The 15465-nt window shown below is 40.4% G+C and overlaps 2 protein-coding genes and 1 long non-coding RNA gene across 4 annotated transcripts; 2 read left to right on the plus strand and 1 right to left on the minus strand.

The window, feature by feature from the left end:
• Window positions 1-219: 219 nt before the first annotated feature.
• LOC109463913 (zinc finger and BTB domain-containing protein 44-like) lies at window positions 220-6580 on the plus strand. Of its 2 annotated transcripts, none has more exons than XM_019760808.1 (8): window positions 220-331; window positions 1684-1840; window positions 2231-2523; window positions 2886-3943; window positions 4131-4236; window positions 4486-4587; window positions 5109-5200; window positions 6196-6580. In XM_019760808.1, the coding sequence occupies exons 2-8, from the start codon at window positions 1729-1731 to the stop codon at window positions 6401-6403; spliced, it is 1971 nt and encodes a 656-aa protein (XP_019616367.1). In that variant the 5' UTR covers window positions 220-331; window positions 1684-1728; the 3' UTR covers window positions 6404-6580. The 2 variants fall into 2 exon arrangements, with proteins under 2 accessions (XP_019616367.1, XP_019616368.1); XM_019760809.1 differs by having other exon boundaries at window positions 1687-1840.
• Window positions 6581-8767: 2187 nt separating this feature from the next.
• Window positions 8768-14699, plus strand: LOC109463915 (CUB domain-containing protein 2-like). The gene is made up of 6 exons (XM_019760811.1): window positions 8768-8994; window positions 9424-9645; window positions 12586-12769; window positions 13273-13427; window positions 13903-14014; window positions 14380-14699. Exons 1-6 carry the CDS (start codon window positions 8940-8942, stop codon window positions 14468-14470), a joined length of 819 nt encoding a protein of 272 aa, XP_019616370.1. The 5' UTR covers window positions 8768-8939; the 3' UTR covers window positions 14471-14699.
• LOC109463916 lies at window positions 14614-15412 on the minus strand. Its single transcript, XR_002139849.1, has 2 exons — window positions 15232-15412; window positions 14614-14893 (listed from the first exon to the last, which is right to left on the minus strand). It is a non-coding gene; the product is annotated as an uncharacterized LOC109463916 (long non-coding RNA).
• Between the last annotated feature and the right edge of the window lie 53 nt (window positions 15413-15465).

Here is a 15465-nt window from a genome sequence, read left to right on the forward strand (position 1 = left end):
TTGGTATAATTAATAGCAATACCATAAAGTCCTTTACTGAAAGAAATTAAATTTCTTGATGCAACAGGTTGGACAAATCCATCCCTAAGTACATTTTCGAGTAAAATATGAGCACGGTTTTATCAAATAAATTAAAAAAAACTCAATTTTTACAACTTAAATTCTCAGACAGAAATGCCTAAAAAGTATATGCCACACCCCTACAAACTAATGCGATCGTCCAACATGGCTGGAAGAAGTGAATGAGGAAGGCTTCTTGGTGTTTTGTTGTTGTCTTTCACGAATTTCGACGCTGCTGTCGACCTAATAGCGTCGATCTCAAGCCATAAAGGTAAGAATAGACTTATAGTACAACGTCGTTTTTAACAATCTGCACTCGTATCCGGATATCGCCATGAAAGATCCTTCGTTTTGGGGGATATGTTTGTGCTGGCCCCGGGCTCGACATATCGTCTGTAGCGTCCTTGGTTTATATGGAAGGGGGTTCAATTCAATCCATGGGTTATCAGACCAAGTAAAGTATGTAGAGATCGACTAAACGTGCGTCTTTCAACAACTTCAAGGTCTGTAAAACCCCCTGCTAAAGCTTTCCCTCCAAGATGGCTAGACTATTAAAATTCAAAGGCGATGCAACATGTACACAGGTTCAGGGTAAGGTACCAACAGTTGGCCTTGGAAATAAATACCAACAAAATCCTTGATCAAAATGGAATAAATAATTTGATAGTTCTCGTGTTTCTTGTTTCTGGTAGAAGTCTCTTTGAAGCACATTTGATCAGAATATCATGTAAAGCAATGAAGTTTTACTTTCTCTTGCATTTAGCCAATTGCATAATTTTAGGGAGGCCGTCTTTAGATCAAGTGTCCTTTCTGAAGGCCGCGTCCTCCAACTGTGTCCTCGATTGAGTATCAGAGTTTTTAAAGAAAATACTTAACACAATACTCAATAGTATTTCAACTCCCTGTCTTTGATTTCTCTAATGAATTATGTGGATTGAGGTATCAAGGATACATGATATTATAACATAGCTATATACTATGATCTCTTAAATACATTACATGTATGGTTGTTGGTAATCATTATTTGACATATCATTGCAATTTATGACCATGATATCCTTCACTAAAATCATGAACCTGTTAGACCAGCTTTTTCTCTGCCCTGCTTACAAGTAACTGCTACATGTACCCAACATATTCTACATATTCAGGAATTCCATTGATGTATATACATTGTACATTTGTGCATTGAACATTAAATGTATGTCTTACAAAGTATCCCTGCATGTCCTTGGATTTAAGTGCAGGTGACCCTCTTGGGTGGCCATTTGAAACCTTGAAAAGCAGCTTTTAGCCTTGGGTAACCATATACGAGTCTTATGACCTCAGTGAACCTTGTAGTACAGCCTTGGCTAACCAACTGATCCTTGGATAACCAGGGGTAACCTTTATAATGAATTATATATGTGACCTTGGGTAATTCTATGCAACTACGCCTGTACATGCACATGTACATGTATAGATGAGATCTGTTACATTCTGTGCAGCAAGACTTTGTGGTAATATCAGGTTTCTCCTCATGATATCTATGGCAGGCATTAATAAATGAATGATCAAAAGCTAATTTCTATAATTTTTTTCTCCAGCCTGTTCTTATGTTATTGCTCTTTCTTTTGTTACTAGTAGTTTATCCTCCACAGTGGAACTTCAAAGCCTGGAAACCCTACCATGTCGTCGGTGCATTTGCATACGGTGTCCGAACACGCCTCCCTCCTGCTTATCAACCTGAACTCCATGCGTAAGAAACACCACCTGTGTGATGTGGTGCTTCGCATACAAGGTAAGTCTGTGTTTGTCTTTGTTGATATTTTGACTGGTATTATGAAATTTTACATCAGGTATTTACAAGGATTTAGTTGTCTTTGTTGATCTTTATTATAGTTAATGTATTCTTTTTTCATGATTTTACATCAGTCACATAGACAAGGGTTTAGTTATGATTTTACATCAGTTATAGGTTTAGATAAATATTAGCTTTTTTATTTTGTTTTGCCTTACAATGTCCAAATGTAAATTAGTAATGGCTCTGTTTTATTGATTATTATACTGTGATAACAGTCAGTGATTACACTTTTTAGCTACAAGTAGTAGTAGTAGGTGCACATTTTTCCATCAAAGCAATATCTTTTTCCAAGCAATACTATTATCTTTTTCCACTGTTGTTCTCCAGACAAGCACTTCCCGGCCCACAAGGCGGTTCTTGCCGGCTGTAGCCAGTGGTTCTACAGTAAGTTTGTGGACCAGCTGTCTCCCAGACTCACCCTGACCAGCCCAGCACAACCCACCATCGTCAGTCTTAATGAGCTCACCTTAAAGGGCTTCGAACCCATTCTGGAGTTTGCGTACACCTCTCGCATCAGACTCACCTCCAGTAACGTGTTTGACATCCTCTCGGCTGCCAGCTACCTGCAGATGCACAAGCTGATGGCAGACTGTACGTCATTCATGCGGTCCAACGTGGAGGTGAAGATCCATTTTATTATGGATTGTCCACTCTATAATGACAAGCAAACAAAACTGTTTAACCTTCTTTCCACTTGCTCAATGGAATTTGTTACATTTCATGGTATAGATAAATTTAATTTAATTCTTGAAGTGCTAGAAGGTAATATTAATTATGCCAACTGTGTACAAATAGGACTGGTAAATATATAGAAAATGCTTAGACCCTAGAACAAGAAGTATAAGTTGATTCATCTATAGTTGACTCTTGTATGTAGGTTAAGTCTTTTGTACCCACGTGTCAGTTTGTATGTCTAGCTATAGACCTTACAAAAGGCGCTGTACTGAAGTTGTGTCAAAAAAGTTCACTACATTTTCTCCAGGTGAAGTTTCGTGAGCCTGCGGGGGGAAACGGTCGCGGATCAGAGGCTGAGGTGACCAGTAACTTCAGCCCTCCTCACGCTGGCAGTCCGCTGCTCAACGCGTATGAAACACCAGGGACTGTGTCAGAAGAAAGTATGGGAGGGGAAAGAAATGATAACTCATCAAGGGTTAGTCCAAATGGAAACTTGAATGTCAGTGAGACCAGCAAGGCACAGAACAATGAAGATCGTGCATCAAGCAACAATTCAAGACCACATTCCAACCAATCAGCTGCAGACAAGCAGAGCATCCTTCAGTCTCCGGGAGAAAGCACTGCCGCCCAAGAGCAGACCGTCACCGTGAAAAAGGAACAGACCGACGAGAACCAACCCACGTGCGCACAGGCAGCCACAAGTCAGCAGAACTCTGTCAGTAACAGTGGGATCATGTCGGGCGAGTCATCAGAGTTAGAGCACCACTTTGGTGACGGAGAATCGCCCGAGCACGATTTGCACAAGAGCGACGGATCGGACCCCAACTTTCTTGGCTCTGTAGTCTACCCCGTGAGCTTGCACACTGTACGGAACCTCTGGCCGGACCAGTCAGAGACAGGAGCCGCTGGGGACGCCGGGACAGAGAACACCGCCACACAGGACACCGGGACAGAGGCTCATGATGTCATGGACCAAATGGCCACCCTGCAGCAGCAAGCAAGAAACTCCTTCCTTGAGTTTCAAGACAAGGAAGAGTCGATGTTCTCCTCGAGTCCCTATTTTCCACAAGGTTTAGAGACGGGGGAGAGCAGTAATCTAAGACATCTTCTGACAAACCAAGAAGCAAGCAGTAGCGGGCCTTCAATGATACGGGACATTTTAACAGCCCAGGCCGCGAATGTCACGAGCATGGGAGCAGGGCCAAGTGTTGGGAGAGACGCCTGGTTTCACAGTCCTGAGATGGTGGCTAGTATGGGTCTGGAAGGGGTTATGAGTACCATGTCCTCACCAATGACAAGCAGAATGATGGCTCCAAACCCCAACAAGACCCTACATCCTTTCAGGGAAAAGAAAGTCACATGCAGGTAAACAGGCTGTGATAATAAGCTTCTGTTTTAAGTATGCAACTTTTATGCTTTAATGTCATCATATGCCACTGATATTTATAAACCCTGAGATGCAAATATGGCAGGAAATTCAATATGTAAAGCATAAAACAGATACAAGATGATTCTGATCGATGTTCCTGTTACTGTTTTTTTTTCTCCACAGCATTTGTAAGAGTCAGTTTAACATGATTGGTCACCTGAAGCAGCACCTGCTGCAGGTGCACAGCCACTGTCCCAAGCTGTACCTGTGTGACACCTGCGGAGCTCAGGTGAAGTATTCAACTATGTGTCTTATTCGTTCTACGTACTAGGTTTTTGATGCTGTTGGTATTTGAATTTTTCTTTCTCAAACAGTTTTTAATTATTATAATAAAAGGCTTTGGATGGATTTTGGTAAATGTAGCTCAGGTACTTTTTGGTGAACAGTGAAAACACATTTTGAACCCATAGTCACAACTGTTTGTATCTTTTTGTGCTAATACTATATGTTAATCTCTGCATTTCTTTCACACCTGTAGTTTGATGATGTTCTGAAACTCAGTAACCACATGGTGACCCACAAAGGACGATTCAGCTGCCAGTTTTGTGGAAAAAGGTGCAGCCAGCTGAGCAGTCTATATGTGAGTTAACAGTACATCCTCTATATTATATTATATTATAAAGCTGTCATAGATATGAAGTAAATGGTAGCATGTTCTTTCAATAATTTAAAGCTGTATACATTGGGTACCTGCCCTGAATTGGTTGGGAAGGTAAAAGGCAGTGGAAGGAGAGGGATGGGTTCTGCCTTCCAATACCATGTCCTAGACACAGGGGACTAACAACCCACTGCCCCTACAGCCTGAAAAAGAATGGAACTACCTTTACCTTTTACTTACCTTACAATAGATTTAGCAACAAATATATTATTGGAATACAAAGCTTAAGGCTTATCAGTCTTTTCAGTGTCTTTTCCTCTATCATTGAGATGTTCAACCAGTAATGCATGCTGCTAAGAATTTTATCTTAGCATGGCCACTGTGCACATTGAAGATACTTGTGTCTTAAAGTACATGTACATGCATTATAGGAAAATAAGATACTTGTGAATACTTACACACTGCTGTAGATGTATATAAATGGATGATCATGTCTGTTTTAGGCCCATGAGAGAACTCACACCGGGGAGCGTCCGTACCACTGTCAGAGCTGTGGCAAGAGTTTCCGCAACAAGTCCCACCTCAACAGGCACAGGTACACAACCTCTCACTTTCTCTCTTTGTTTGGATCTCCATTAGCAACTGGTACTCTTGTGGGAGTCCTTGAAAACATTTAGCTATTACAGCATAACACACACAAACATGAAGAAACACAGTTGTACAGTATTTCCGCAACAAGTAGTACCTAAACAGACACCTCTCACTTTGTTTGTTTGTACCTCCATTAGCAACTTGTAGTCTTCCGGGAGTCCTTGGAAACTATAGCTATTACATCATAACAGTATTACCGGTTACACACACGAACATAAGGAAACACAGTATTTTTGCATCTAGCATCTAGTCGCACCACAACAGACACAGGTACGCAACCTCTGTCTTTGTCTATTTGTTTGGATCTCCATTAGCAACTGGACAGGTACTCTTTTGGGAGTCCTTATAAACATTAGCTATTAGAACATAACACACACAAACATGAGGAAACACAGTTCTATGGTATTTCTGCAGCAAATCACACCTCAACAGACAACCTGTCACTTTGTCCATTTGTTTCTTTGTTTGTATCTCCATTAGCAACTGGTACTCTTCCGGGTGTCCTTGAAAACATTAGCTATTACATCATAACAACATAAACAGACATGAAGAAACACAGTTCCAGTTTGGACAATGCATTCCAGTTTGTCCATCTAAATGCAGGGCTCTGCTAACTGTTGCATGTAAGAGGAAAGGAAATGAAGTTTAAGAAGTATGGATCACACTTAAACTGTTCATAAACCATTGGCATTATTTCTTTCACAGTTCATTAATGGTGACAGTCAATGTAGCAAATTAAAAATCTAATATAATTTGTATGTACTCCTACACTGTGCATATGTGTATAAACCCAGTACATGGACTGGTTGTCAACATCAGAAATACCTGCACAGCTCCAATTTTACCTGCACTATTTCGAAGCCCTAAAACAGTACACTGCACATTTTGAAGACAATGGTACAGTTTTTTTAATCAGATTAATCCTTGTTTTTACTTCAGACTGATTCACACCGGAGTGAAGAGTTACCAGTGTAACCTGTGTATGAAGAAGTTCACTCGACGAGAGGGTCTGAAGCTCCACATGCCCAAACACGCCGAGGAGCACCCCTACCTGTGTCACATCTGCCTCAAGGCCTTCTCCCAACAGGACCAGTTTAGCAGGCACAAGGCACAGCACAACACAAGGGGACTCAGGATGGACATGTAGTGGCAGACCTTCTGAATACATGTGTATAGTATTGATGTATTTGCAGGACTCGAAATTCGAAATTTGGGGAAAAGGTGCAACCTAAAAAATTGGGTGCCCAAAAAAAATTTTGGGTACACCATATGAAATAGAATATCTACTGTAGAATGTCAACAAAAACTAATCATGTTTTATTTCTAAAGAACAGTACTGCAATTTTAATTTAATTAGGTTTTAATTAGGTCAAAGGCCCTTGACTTTTTTTGCGCTGTGGTTGCATAGGTACTTTCACATTCATTGCATTTTGCTGCAGCGTGATGTGTTGCACGAGAAGTCGTGCATATACAGGGCACTTTATTGGTGATACTGTATGTGCAACCCATATATATATATATATATGGGCTCCGCATGACAAGGGTTTTAACAGTAGCAGCATAGTCTTATCTCATGAAACTTTCATCTGCACCTCCTGTGAGTACATTTCTCACAAAATACATTAAAAAATGTAATATCATATACTGCTACGGGGTAGACACTAGTCCAGTTCTACTGAAGAACTGGCCCAAGGCAGTTGAAAATTAATAATAGTTGCACCATGTAATGTAAGACAAGTAAAAGTAGCAACTGCTTTATGTTGTTGTTGCACAGCAAGTGAGCTGAATTGTCTGTTGAGGACATGTGCAATGATGTAAGGTGTATTCATGGATTTGTGGGAAAGTTAACTTTAATCATGACAATTTAAATTTTACATAATCATGACAATGTAAAGTTTACATTCTAACAGTAGAATACATCAGGGGCATATAGTACAATAATGTGGGGGCCTATATCTTGCTCTGACCTTACATACACATTCTACATGTTGTTTCTGTTGAAAACATCTGAATTCAATGACATTATACAATGCATACCATGCTTGGAATATACAGTATAGTGTATATTAGAGATACACCATGTACTTTCAGCATACACCTTGTAGCATTAGTATTACAATCATGTGAAACTGACATAGCAATAAGAAAGTAATTACAAGTGGTAATTTGTTTTTTTTATTGATACACAAGTAGATCATGCAATGAAAGTTCAATGTTATTTATTAACTTCAAGTCTAACATTGTATGTTTGGTCATGATATTTTGACCATCTGACTTTTTATGGGTTCACCACACCACGAAGTGGTGGTGAACCCATATTGCTTTTTCTGATGTTTCTTCTCCTCCTCCTCCTTCTCCTCCTGCCATTTTTTAAATGGATTCAGCTTCTCCATTTTAGGGCCTAAGGTCCTGAAATTTGGTATGGAGGTACAGTGGGCAAATACCCCTAGGCGTTTTTTAAATTTTTGTGATACAGGCTTTTAGAATGGTTTTATTTGAGTTTTTTGGCTGTGTTATAGCAAATGTATTACTGTGTTAGTGTGCCGTGTTTACCACGTCTGGGCATGAGTCATCACAATGGAATGCAGGGCATCAACCAATAGGCATGCAGCTTTCCTCTTGCTGATTGGCTGTTCGGATTTAACTTGATTAACACCTGCACAGAGCATTTTCACCTGCACAGAGCATTTCTTGCAGATTGGCTGTTGGGATTTAACTTGATTAACACCTGCACAGAGCATTTCCATACTGACAGTATGTCTTTATTCAAGTGTTTTGGTAGGTATTTCAAGCTTTTCTGCTCCAGCATTGGAATGCGGGGCATGAACGTTTTTTTATTTATTTTGAAAATCAACAGTTTGCATTATGCAATTAAAAATCCTAACCAATAAAGTAGGGAATAGCTATCCAACTGTTGTTTTAGTTGTATGTTACTTCATATTATAGTTATATCAATGTAAATCATTGTTTTCCCTTGTGTTTCTCATTCTTTCCCTGCCATGTCGTAAAATGTGGTAAACCCATCGCTGTATTTGCTCCAAAGCAAATATTGGCCTTTCTAGTTGCTTATTACCGTTACAGTATTGTGTAGTATTTTCAAGACAATGTATAATTTAAACTGCACTTAGTAACCAAACGCTTAGAGGTTTAAACATCAGCTGACACCCCTTACCGTCACGTACCTCCACAAAAACATGGCTCTGTTTGTCTATTTATACTACTCACCTCTCAAGGATATCACCATAATAAAATCACGTCATGCCTCTGTGATTATGTACTCGTTTTGTGCATCTATGGATCTCTGAACAACTTTGTATAGCCAGCTCTCATATGTACATGTGAACAGTCAACATTTAACAGAAACAAACAAAAACAAACTGTGTTTCCTTGGAAATGATGTAAACAGTACAAAAGCTAATGAATCTGCAAACAGATCAACATCCATAAACTGTTTAATCATTGTGTCCTTAAGGTTAGTTTTTGGTGCATCAATTTGTTTACACATATCATTTTCACCTGGATCCATCCCAAAACATCCCACCCTTAAGGAGTAAACGTGTGCTGTGTTCCTGGTATAAAACCAGGCCTGGTCAGTATGCAGACCATTCTTGTGACTACAGACAACCCTGCTTCTATAGCTATCGTTACGTGTGTCACTGTGGACCTTTCAACAATTTTCCAAGATGATGTGGATGAAAGTCTGTATCGTACTGTTGAGCTGTGCTGTACTTTCTCACGGTAGGTACTAGTTTTCTTGTCTTTTTCAAAACTTCTTCCATAGTTTATATGGGACATTTAGTTTCCTAGAGAATTTGTCACTTTTCTTTGCAGTTTTTGATAGCGCTTAACTTTTGCTATTAGTGTGTGATTGTAAATTTGACGAATGGAATACTAAACTAAATGTCACCTAAATGTGTAGTCTGGAACTTGATGTTTTGATTCCTTATGCTTGCAGTCATGTCAGTTGTAACTAGTATATGATTAGAGTTTCGTTGTGCCAACTTAATTTTCTTTGAAATTCGTATTTCGACAAAAAACTCCCTCAAAGGCTATAAATAAGGGTCCGAAAACGGGCATAACCCTTGTTGGAGAGTACGTTTTTGTCCAAGCAGATACTCGGAGCAAAATTGTGACATCCTCAAATTTCTCCTTTTGAAACGTCATCAGGTGACTGTGGAGGGACAGTGACAGGTACGGAGGGGACTATCTCGTCCCCAGGGTACCCAGCGTCCTACCCTGGGAACCTGCACTGCACCTGGACGCTACCATCCCGCGGGGGGAGCCTGACTCTCACGTTCTCAGACTTCCAGCTGGAGAGACCGTTCGGCCTGTTCGCTTCCCAGTGTAACTATGACTACGTAGAGGTCCTAGATGGTGACTCTTTGGTCGGTAAGAACACTTCAGCATAGTTCTCTCTTTTATCTTAGTAACGTTGAAAAAAGCTTTAAAGTCCTTCCCGCACCACGTGGTGCATAGGGCGTCGCCAATCTCCGGTTCAATAGCCCTTGGGCCACACAGTAGTGCAATCGCTAGATGAGGGGGCTAGTCCACTGGTAGTGGTGTGTGTTTAACTCCCATACTCCTTCCCAAATGCTGAGTGCTAAGCAGAGACTAAAGTGGTGTGTACCTTTTTTTTTTTTGGTGCAAGGCGAATACTCTACCCACTTAGCCAGAATGGACAAAAATTTTCCAAAGAGTTGTGGAGGATATTTTCCCAAATTTAACTATATTGTAGCTTTTTTTGTCTTTCCGATACGCCCCTTGGTCTACTTCCTCAACGAAGTATTTCTGCTGTGTGTCACTTCACAAAGTAAACGCTCACACACCTTAGCTTTTCCTCGCGCAAATATTTTCGAGACGGGGGCGGGAAAACACCAGGTGGGGCGATTCTCACTGCCCGGATAGACAAGGGGGGGTGGACTGATGAGTCACTGAGTCGGGCCGTGAGGGCAGGGTAGGGGCAATCTAGAAATTGTGGAAGACCAAGAAATTCGCAAGAAGGTAACAAAATTATATACAAAAAAACATTGAAGAAACGATTTTTTTTATCCGGAAATGCTTTGGTCACGTTTTTAGACCTTTCAACGTTGAGAGCTTTTTGAATACACTCGTTTTGAAATATAGAATATGAGACCTTTTAATGCCCATATACGGTTATTAAAAAAAAAATCTTCGTGCAAAACTGGGAAAATGATTTTAACTGATTATATCTTTAGCGAGATCAAACGCGTACATTAGCCGGGCTGCTAGAATTAGAAATGACTTAGTCGTCTGTTTTACAGAGTTTAGAATGTATTCATACAAGACCATCGTTTCACATGAAAAACATTCTTCTGCATTGACCTACACGTAACCTGACGATTGTTTGTTTGTTTGTTTGTTTGTTTACTTATTACCTTCGCCAAGAATTGGAGAAGGTTATGTTTTCCTGGCCGTGTGTCTGTCTGCCTGTCTGTCTGTCAACAGCATAACTCGAGAAAGCTTAGATGGATTATCTTGATATTTGGTAGGTGGGTAGGTCTTGATGAGAGCTCGAACTGATTAGATTTTGGGCCCCCTGGCGGCTTGTCATGGTACTGCAGCTGAACTTCCGGTTTTGATATCTCATGATCTAGACAAGCTAGGGTGACGAAATTTGGATGGCAGGTAGCTCTTGTGCTGGGGAAGAAGTGACGTGAGTTTGGGCCCCCTAGCAGCTTGCTCTGGAACTACAGGGGGGTTTAAGGGACAAATGTTTAAAGGAGGATAACTCAAGAACCGATTGATGGATCATCATGATTTTTGGTATGTAGGTAGCTTGAGTAATGCTTGACATAATGATATTACAATTATGCAAATATGGATGTAATTTGCATAATTAATGAGGAAATTCTATTAATCAGCTGCATTCCATGATAGGAAGTTCAAGCTTGCGACATATGTTATTAACAACGAGAGAAACACAGGCAGATATCGATTATGCAAATGAAGACTTAATTTACATAATTAATGAGAAAATGTTACAATTGCATAGTGGTAACTGCCTGGAATTTTATACTTGGGGTGTTTGAAGTTTAGTGAAGGTGAACATAATTTAACATAACTTATTCAAATAAGGACCTCATTTGCATAATATACTAGTATGAGGAAATGCTATAATGGCATTCTTTGTTAAAATAAGACTGTTGGTGGAGATTATGATCAACAGATATAATTCATGCAATTGCGGATCCTATTTGCATAATCAGGGGGATTAATACATTGTATATAAGTTCTTATTCATAAAAGTTAACATCATTTGGCGAAGGTATACGTATGAGATCGTGGAACTCTAGTTACCTTCGCCAAGAAGGTTATGTTTTCAGGGGCGTTCGTGTATGTGTGTGTGTGTGTCAACACGATAACTTGAGAAGGCCTTGATGGATTGTCTTGATACTTGGTAGATGGGTAGGTCTTGATGAGACCTCAAAATGATTAGATTTTGGACCCCCTAGCGGCTTGTTATGGTACTGCAGCTGAACTTCCGATTTTGATATCTCAAGATCCAGACATGCTATGGTGATGAAATTTAGATGGTACGTAGCTCTTGTGCTAGGGAAGAAGTGACGTGAGTTTAGGCCCCCTAGCGGCTTGCTCTAGAACTGCAGGGGGGTTTAAAGGACAAATGTTTAAAGGAGGATAACTCAAGAACCGATTGATGGATCATCGTGATTTTTGGTATGTAGGTAGCTCAAGTGATGCTTGACATAATGATATTACAATTATGCGAATATTGATGTAATTTGCATAATTAATGAGGAAATTCTATAAATCTGCTGCATTCCATGATAGGAAGTTCAAGCTTGTAACATATGTTATTAAGAACGAGATAAACACAGGCAAATATTGATTATGCAAATGAAGACTTAATTTGCATAATTAATGAGAAAATGTTATAATTGCGTAGTGGTAACTGCCTGGAATTTCATACTTGGGGTGTTTGAAAGTTAAGTGAAGGTGAACATAATTAAACATAACTTATTCAAATAAGGACCACATTTGCATAATTTATGAGAAAATGGCATTCTTTGTTAAGATAAAACTGTCTTCTGGTGGAGAATATGATCAACAGACATGCAATTGAGGATCCTATTTGCATAATCAGGGTGATTAGTATATTTTTTATTCATAAAGGCTAACATCATTTGGCGAAGGTATGAGATCGTGGAACTCTAGTTTATAATATAATCCAAGTAATGAAATAAACATCAAGATATGCAGGCAATATAAAAAGCCGTTATGGCCTGTCCGGGATCTTCCCCGACAACATCAATTGTATTCTGGTTCATGTTTTCAAAATTTCATCCCTAGGGAGATGGTGTGGCGAGGACAACCCGGGCACGTTCACGTTTGAGCGGAGGACGGCGCGGGTGCGCCTGGTGTCGGACCCCAGCATCTCACGGCGGGGATTCAGCCTGCAGTGGACCCTCGACGGCGTGGCGCCACCTTGCGGCGGAGTCATGGACGGCACATTCGGAGAGATAACTACTCCACGGTACCTGTTCTTCCACTGCTTTAGATTTTAGCCCATTGACGTTACAAAAATGTAATGAAAGCACCATGATCAATGGACAAAAATGACCAGGCGCTACTTTGTAATAGAGACAGAATGCATGCATATACAGTGTCATTGTTCTGAGTGTCATACTTTTTTCCAACGTTCTATAGGACCCTTTTGTTCATTGGCCGCTAGGAGGTCACACGTTTGCGTTTAAAATTCATTAGATGCATGTGAATGAATAGCGTATTAAAAATAGTACATAACAGCTATAAGATATAAGCTGAATTAGGTACTATTTGCCATATCATAAAACATCATGAGAATAGAGGCACTGTGAATACGAGCGATCGCCATGACGTCACGTGTCTTCAAATGATTTTCACATATACGATGTGAAAAAAACAGCGATCTCTCGTATACGTACGTATGTATACCAAGGACAATATTATATACCAACCATTGTCATCATCCATCACCTGTCCCTTTATCTTCCCCAGCTATCCGTTGAACTACCCCAGTTCCCAGACCTGCACGTGGACCATCCCGGCACAGGGAGGACAGATCATCGCCAGGTTTCTGGATTTCGTTCTGGAGAAAGGGAATTCCTGTCAATACGACTACCTGGAGATCGCAATCGGTGACGAGGCACCAAGTACGTAATATATCATCTCAGACAATTTAAGACTTCCAGGACGGAAGTATTGTTTTCGGTCACGTTTGTTTGTGTCGAGTCCGCTTTGGGACATGTGTTTCATTGGAGGGATAGGGTCGTGAACTCCGTGTGACCTTGGGGTGTCACATATGATGTTGTTTGGAGCCATGTGGGACTTCGAGAAATTTGACTGATATGTTGCAATCGTTGGAAGTTACGTCATACAATCGTATGAGTAGTAATCCATTGCGATGTCATCCGATAGAGCATTTCTCTTTGATAATACAGTACAGTTCCAAAACATTCATGATATATTAACCAATATAACCCTGGAAGTCTTTCTGGTAGCTTTTGATGTTACCTCATATATATGGCTTCTAGATAATAGACGTTTCTGAGACCGTTTGTACTGTGTATTCCCGTAACGCTAACTATATTACATCATACATAATATGCGTCTTTTGTGTCAAAACAGGGCGCCATTGTGGGGACGATTTTCCACCGGAAATCACATCGTATTCTGACGTCACTCTACATTTTGTCAGCGACGCAAACAAAGAAGAGAAGGGATTTCAGCTGTTTTACAGGTGAGGTCAACTAGACAACGATGTGTTTATCAAATCAGACACACGAACCCACAGCTCAGGTACCCAAAACAATACTTCCGTAGACTGAGTAAAGAGACCCGTTCTACACAACCAAGACTTTTAGTCAACCGACGTTTCGGTGACCGTCTGTCACCTTCTTCAGGGAAATTCTGACTGGTTCACATTGCACTGCAGCACAGGTGTAGCTGCTATAGATGCATTCCGTACCCGGAAATATAAACGCCACAAATGTAATTAATACAAATGTATACATGTACTTGGCACAATATAGTTACATACAATGCATAGACAATCCTGTCACTGTTGGTTTGTTCTCATATTGTATGTTCCACATTTGTCCACAGTATCCAGCCTGTGTCAAACGGCGGCGCGGCGGGGGGCGACTCAGACTCTCCACATACCCCGTCTCCGACTGCTGATGCGGATCAGTCATAAACGGTTAACTGTTAACAGTCTGAATATAAACTGGACGGTGGAATCAGTCTATTGAGGGATATTGCAGATTTGCTGACACCTGTTTGGCAAATAGTAGCCAACCTTGTCTAACTTATTTCGTCACTTACAAAACGTTTTTTTTTTAACATACAAAAGGCTATAACCAGTATTCTCAATTCCCCGATTACACTCCCCTCCCTAATTATTTGTTGATCATTATCAACTATTGAATGAAGTGATTCTCTATTTGGGGATTAAGTGTACGTATACATTTTAAGCACGTTATCGGGGCCAGCCGTAACAATAGAAAAGTCTGTCGAGTTCTTGCTAATCGTTCCACTCAGCAGTCGTTTAGGGTTCATATGGTGGCGGGGGCTCCTCTTCTTTTGGTATTGCTGCACTGTATGGGGGAGCTGTAGGCACCTATATCATAAAAGTGGAAAACAATAAACAATAAATAAAGAAATATTGAGGTTTATTGGGGAAAAAACTCTCCTTTAGCTGCCCACCCAACGGTGGCAGCTATTCTTCCAGGAGAGGGTACATAAGACATAACAATACATCACATACAATTACATATACATTTACATTACATAGTTATTTTCAAAGAAACAAATAAATGTGTAACATCGTATGTGCACATCTTTAGAACATTTCATACGTAAGTTGACGTTGTAGGCACCGTAAAGCTAAGCATGACGAATACTAAAACCTATATATAGCTATTCAAATTTCATTAAGATTGTTACTTGAATACTTACCGGCGCGTACTGGTAGGCAGTGCCGGGGACTCGGACGTACTGCAGAGCAGGTCTCTCCCCCGGACTGGCTCCCACCGGAACTGTTGTACCTGTTATTCTTTCGTACACCGCCTGGCGTCGCTTTATCAAACAGCACCGACAGACAAGCACTATGACCTGAACTGCTATCAAAACGACGACTATGGGTCTGAAAAAAAATAGTAAAACGAAAAAGAAGAGGAAATTTTTTCGTTC

The sequence above is a fragment of the Branchiostoma belcheri genome, unplaced genomic scaffold (assembly GCF_001625305.1).
Source record: "Branchiostoma belcheri isolate BF01 breed outbred unplaced genomic scaffold, Haploidv18h27 scaffold13, whole genome shotgun sequence".
Taxonomy (NCBI): Eukaryota; Metazoa; Chordata; class Leptocardii; order Amphioxiformes; family Branchiostomatidae; genus Branchiostoma; species Branchiostoma belcheri.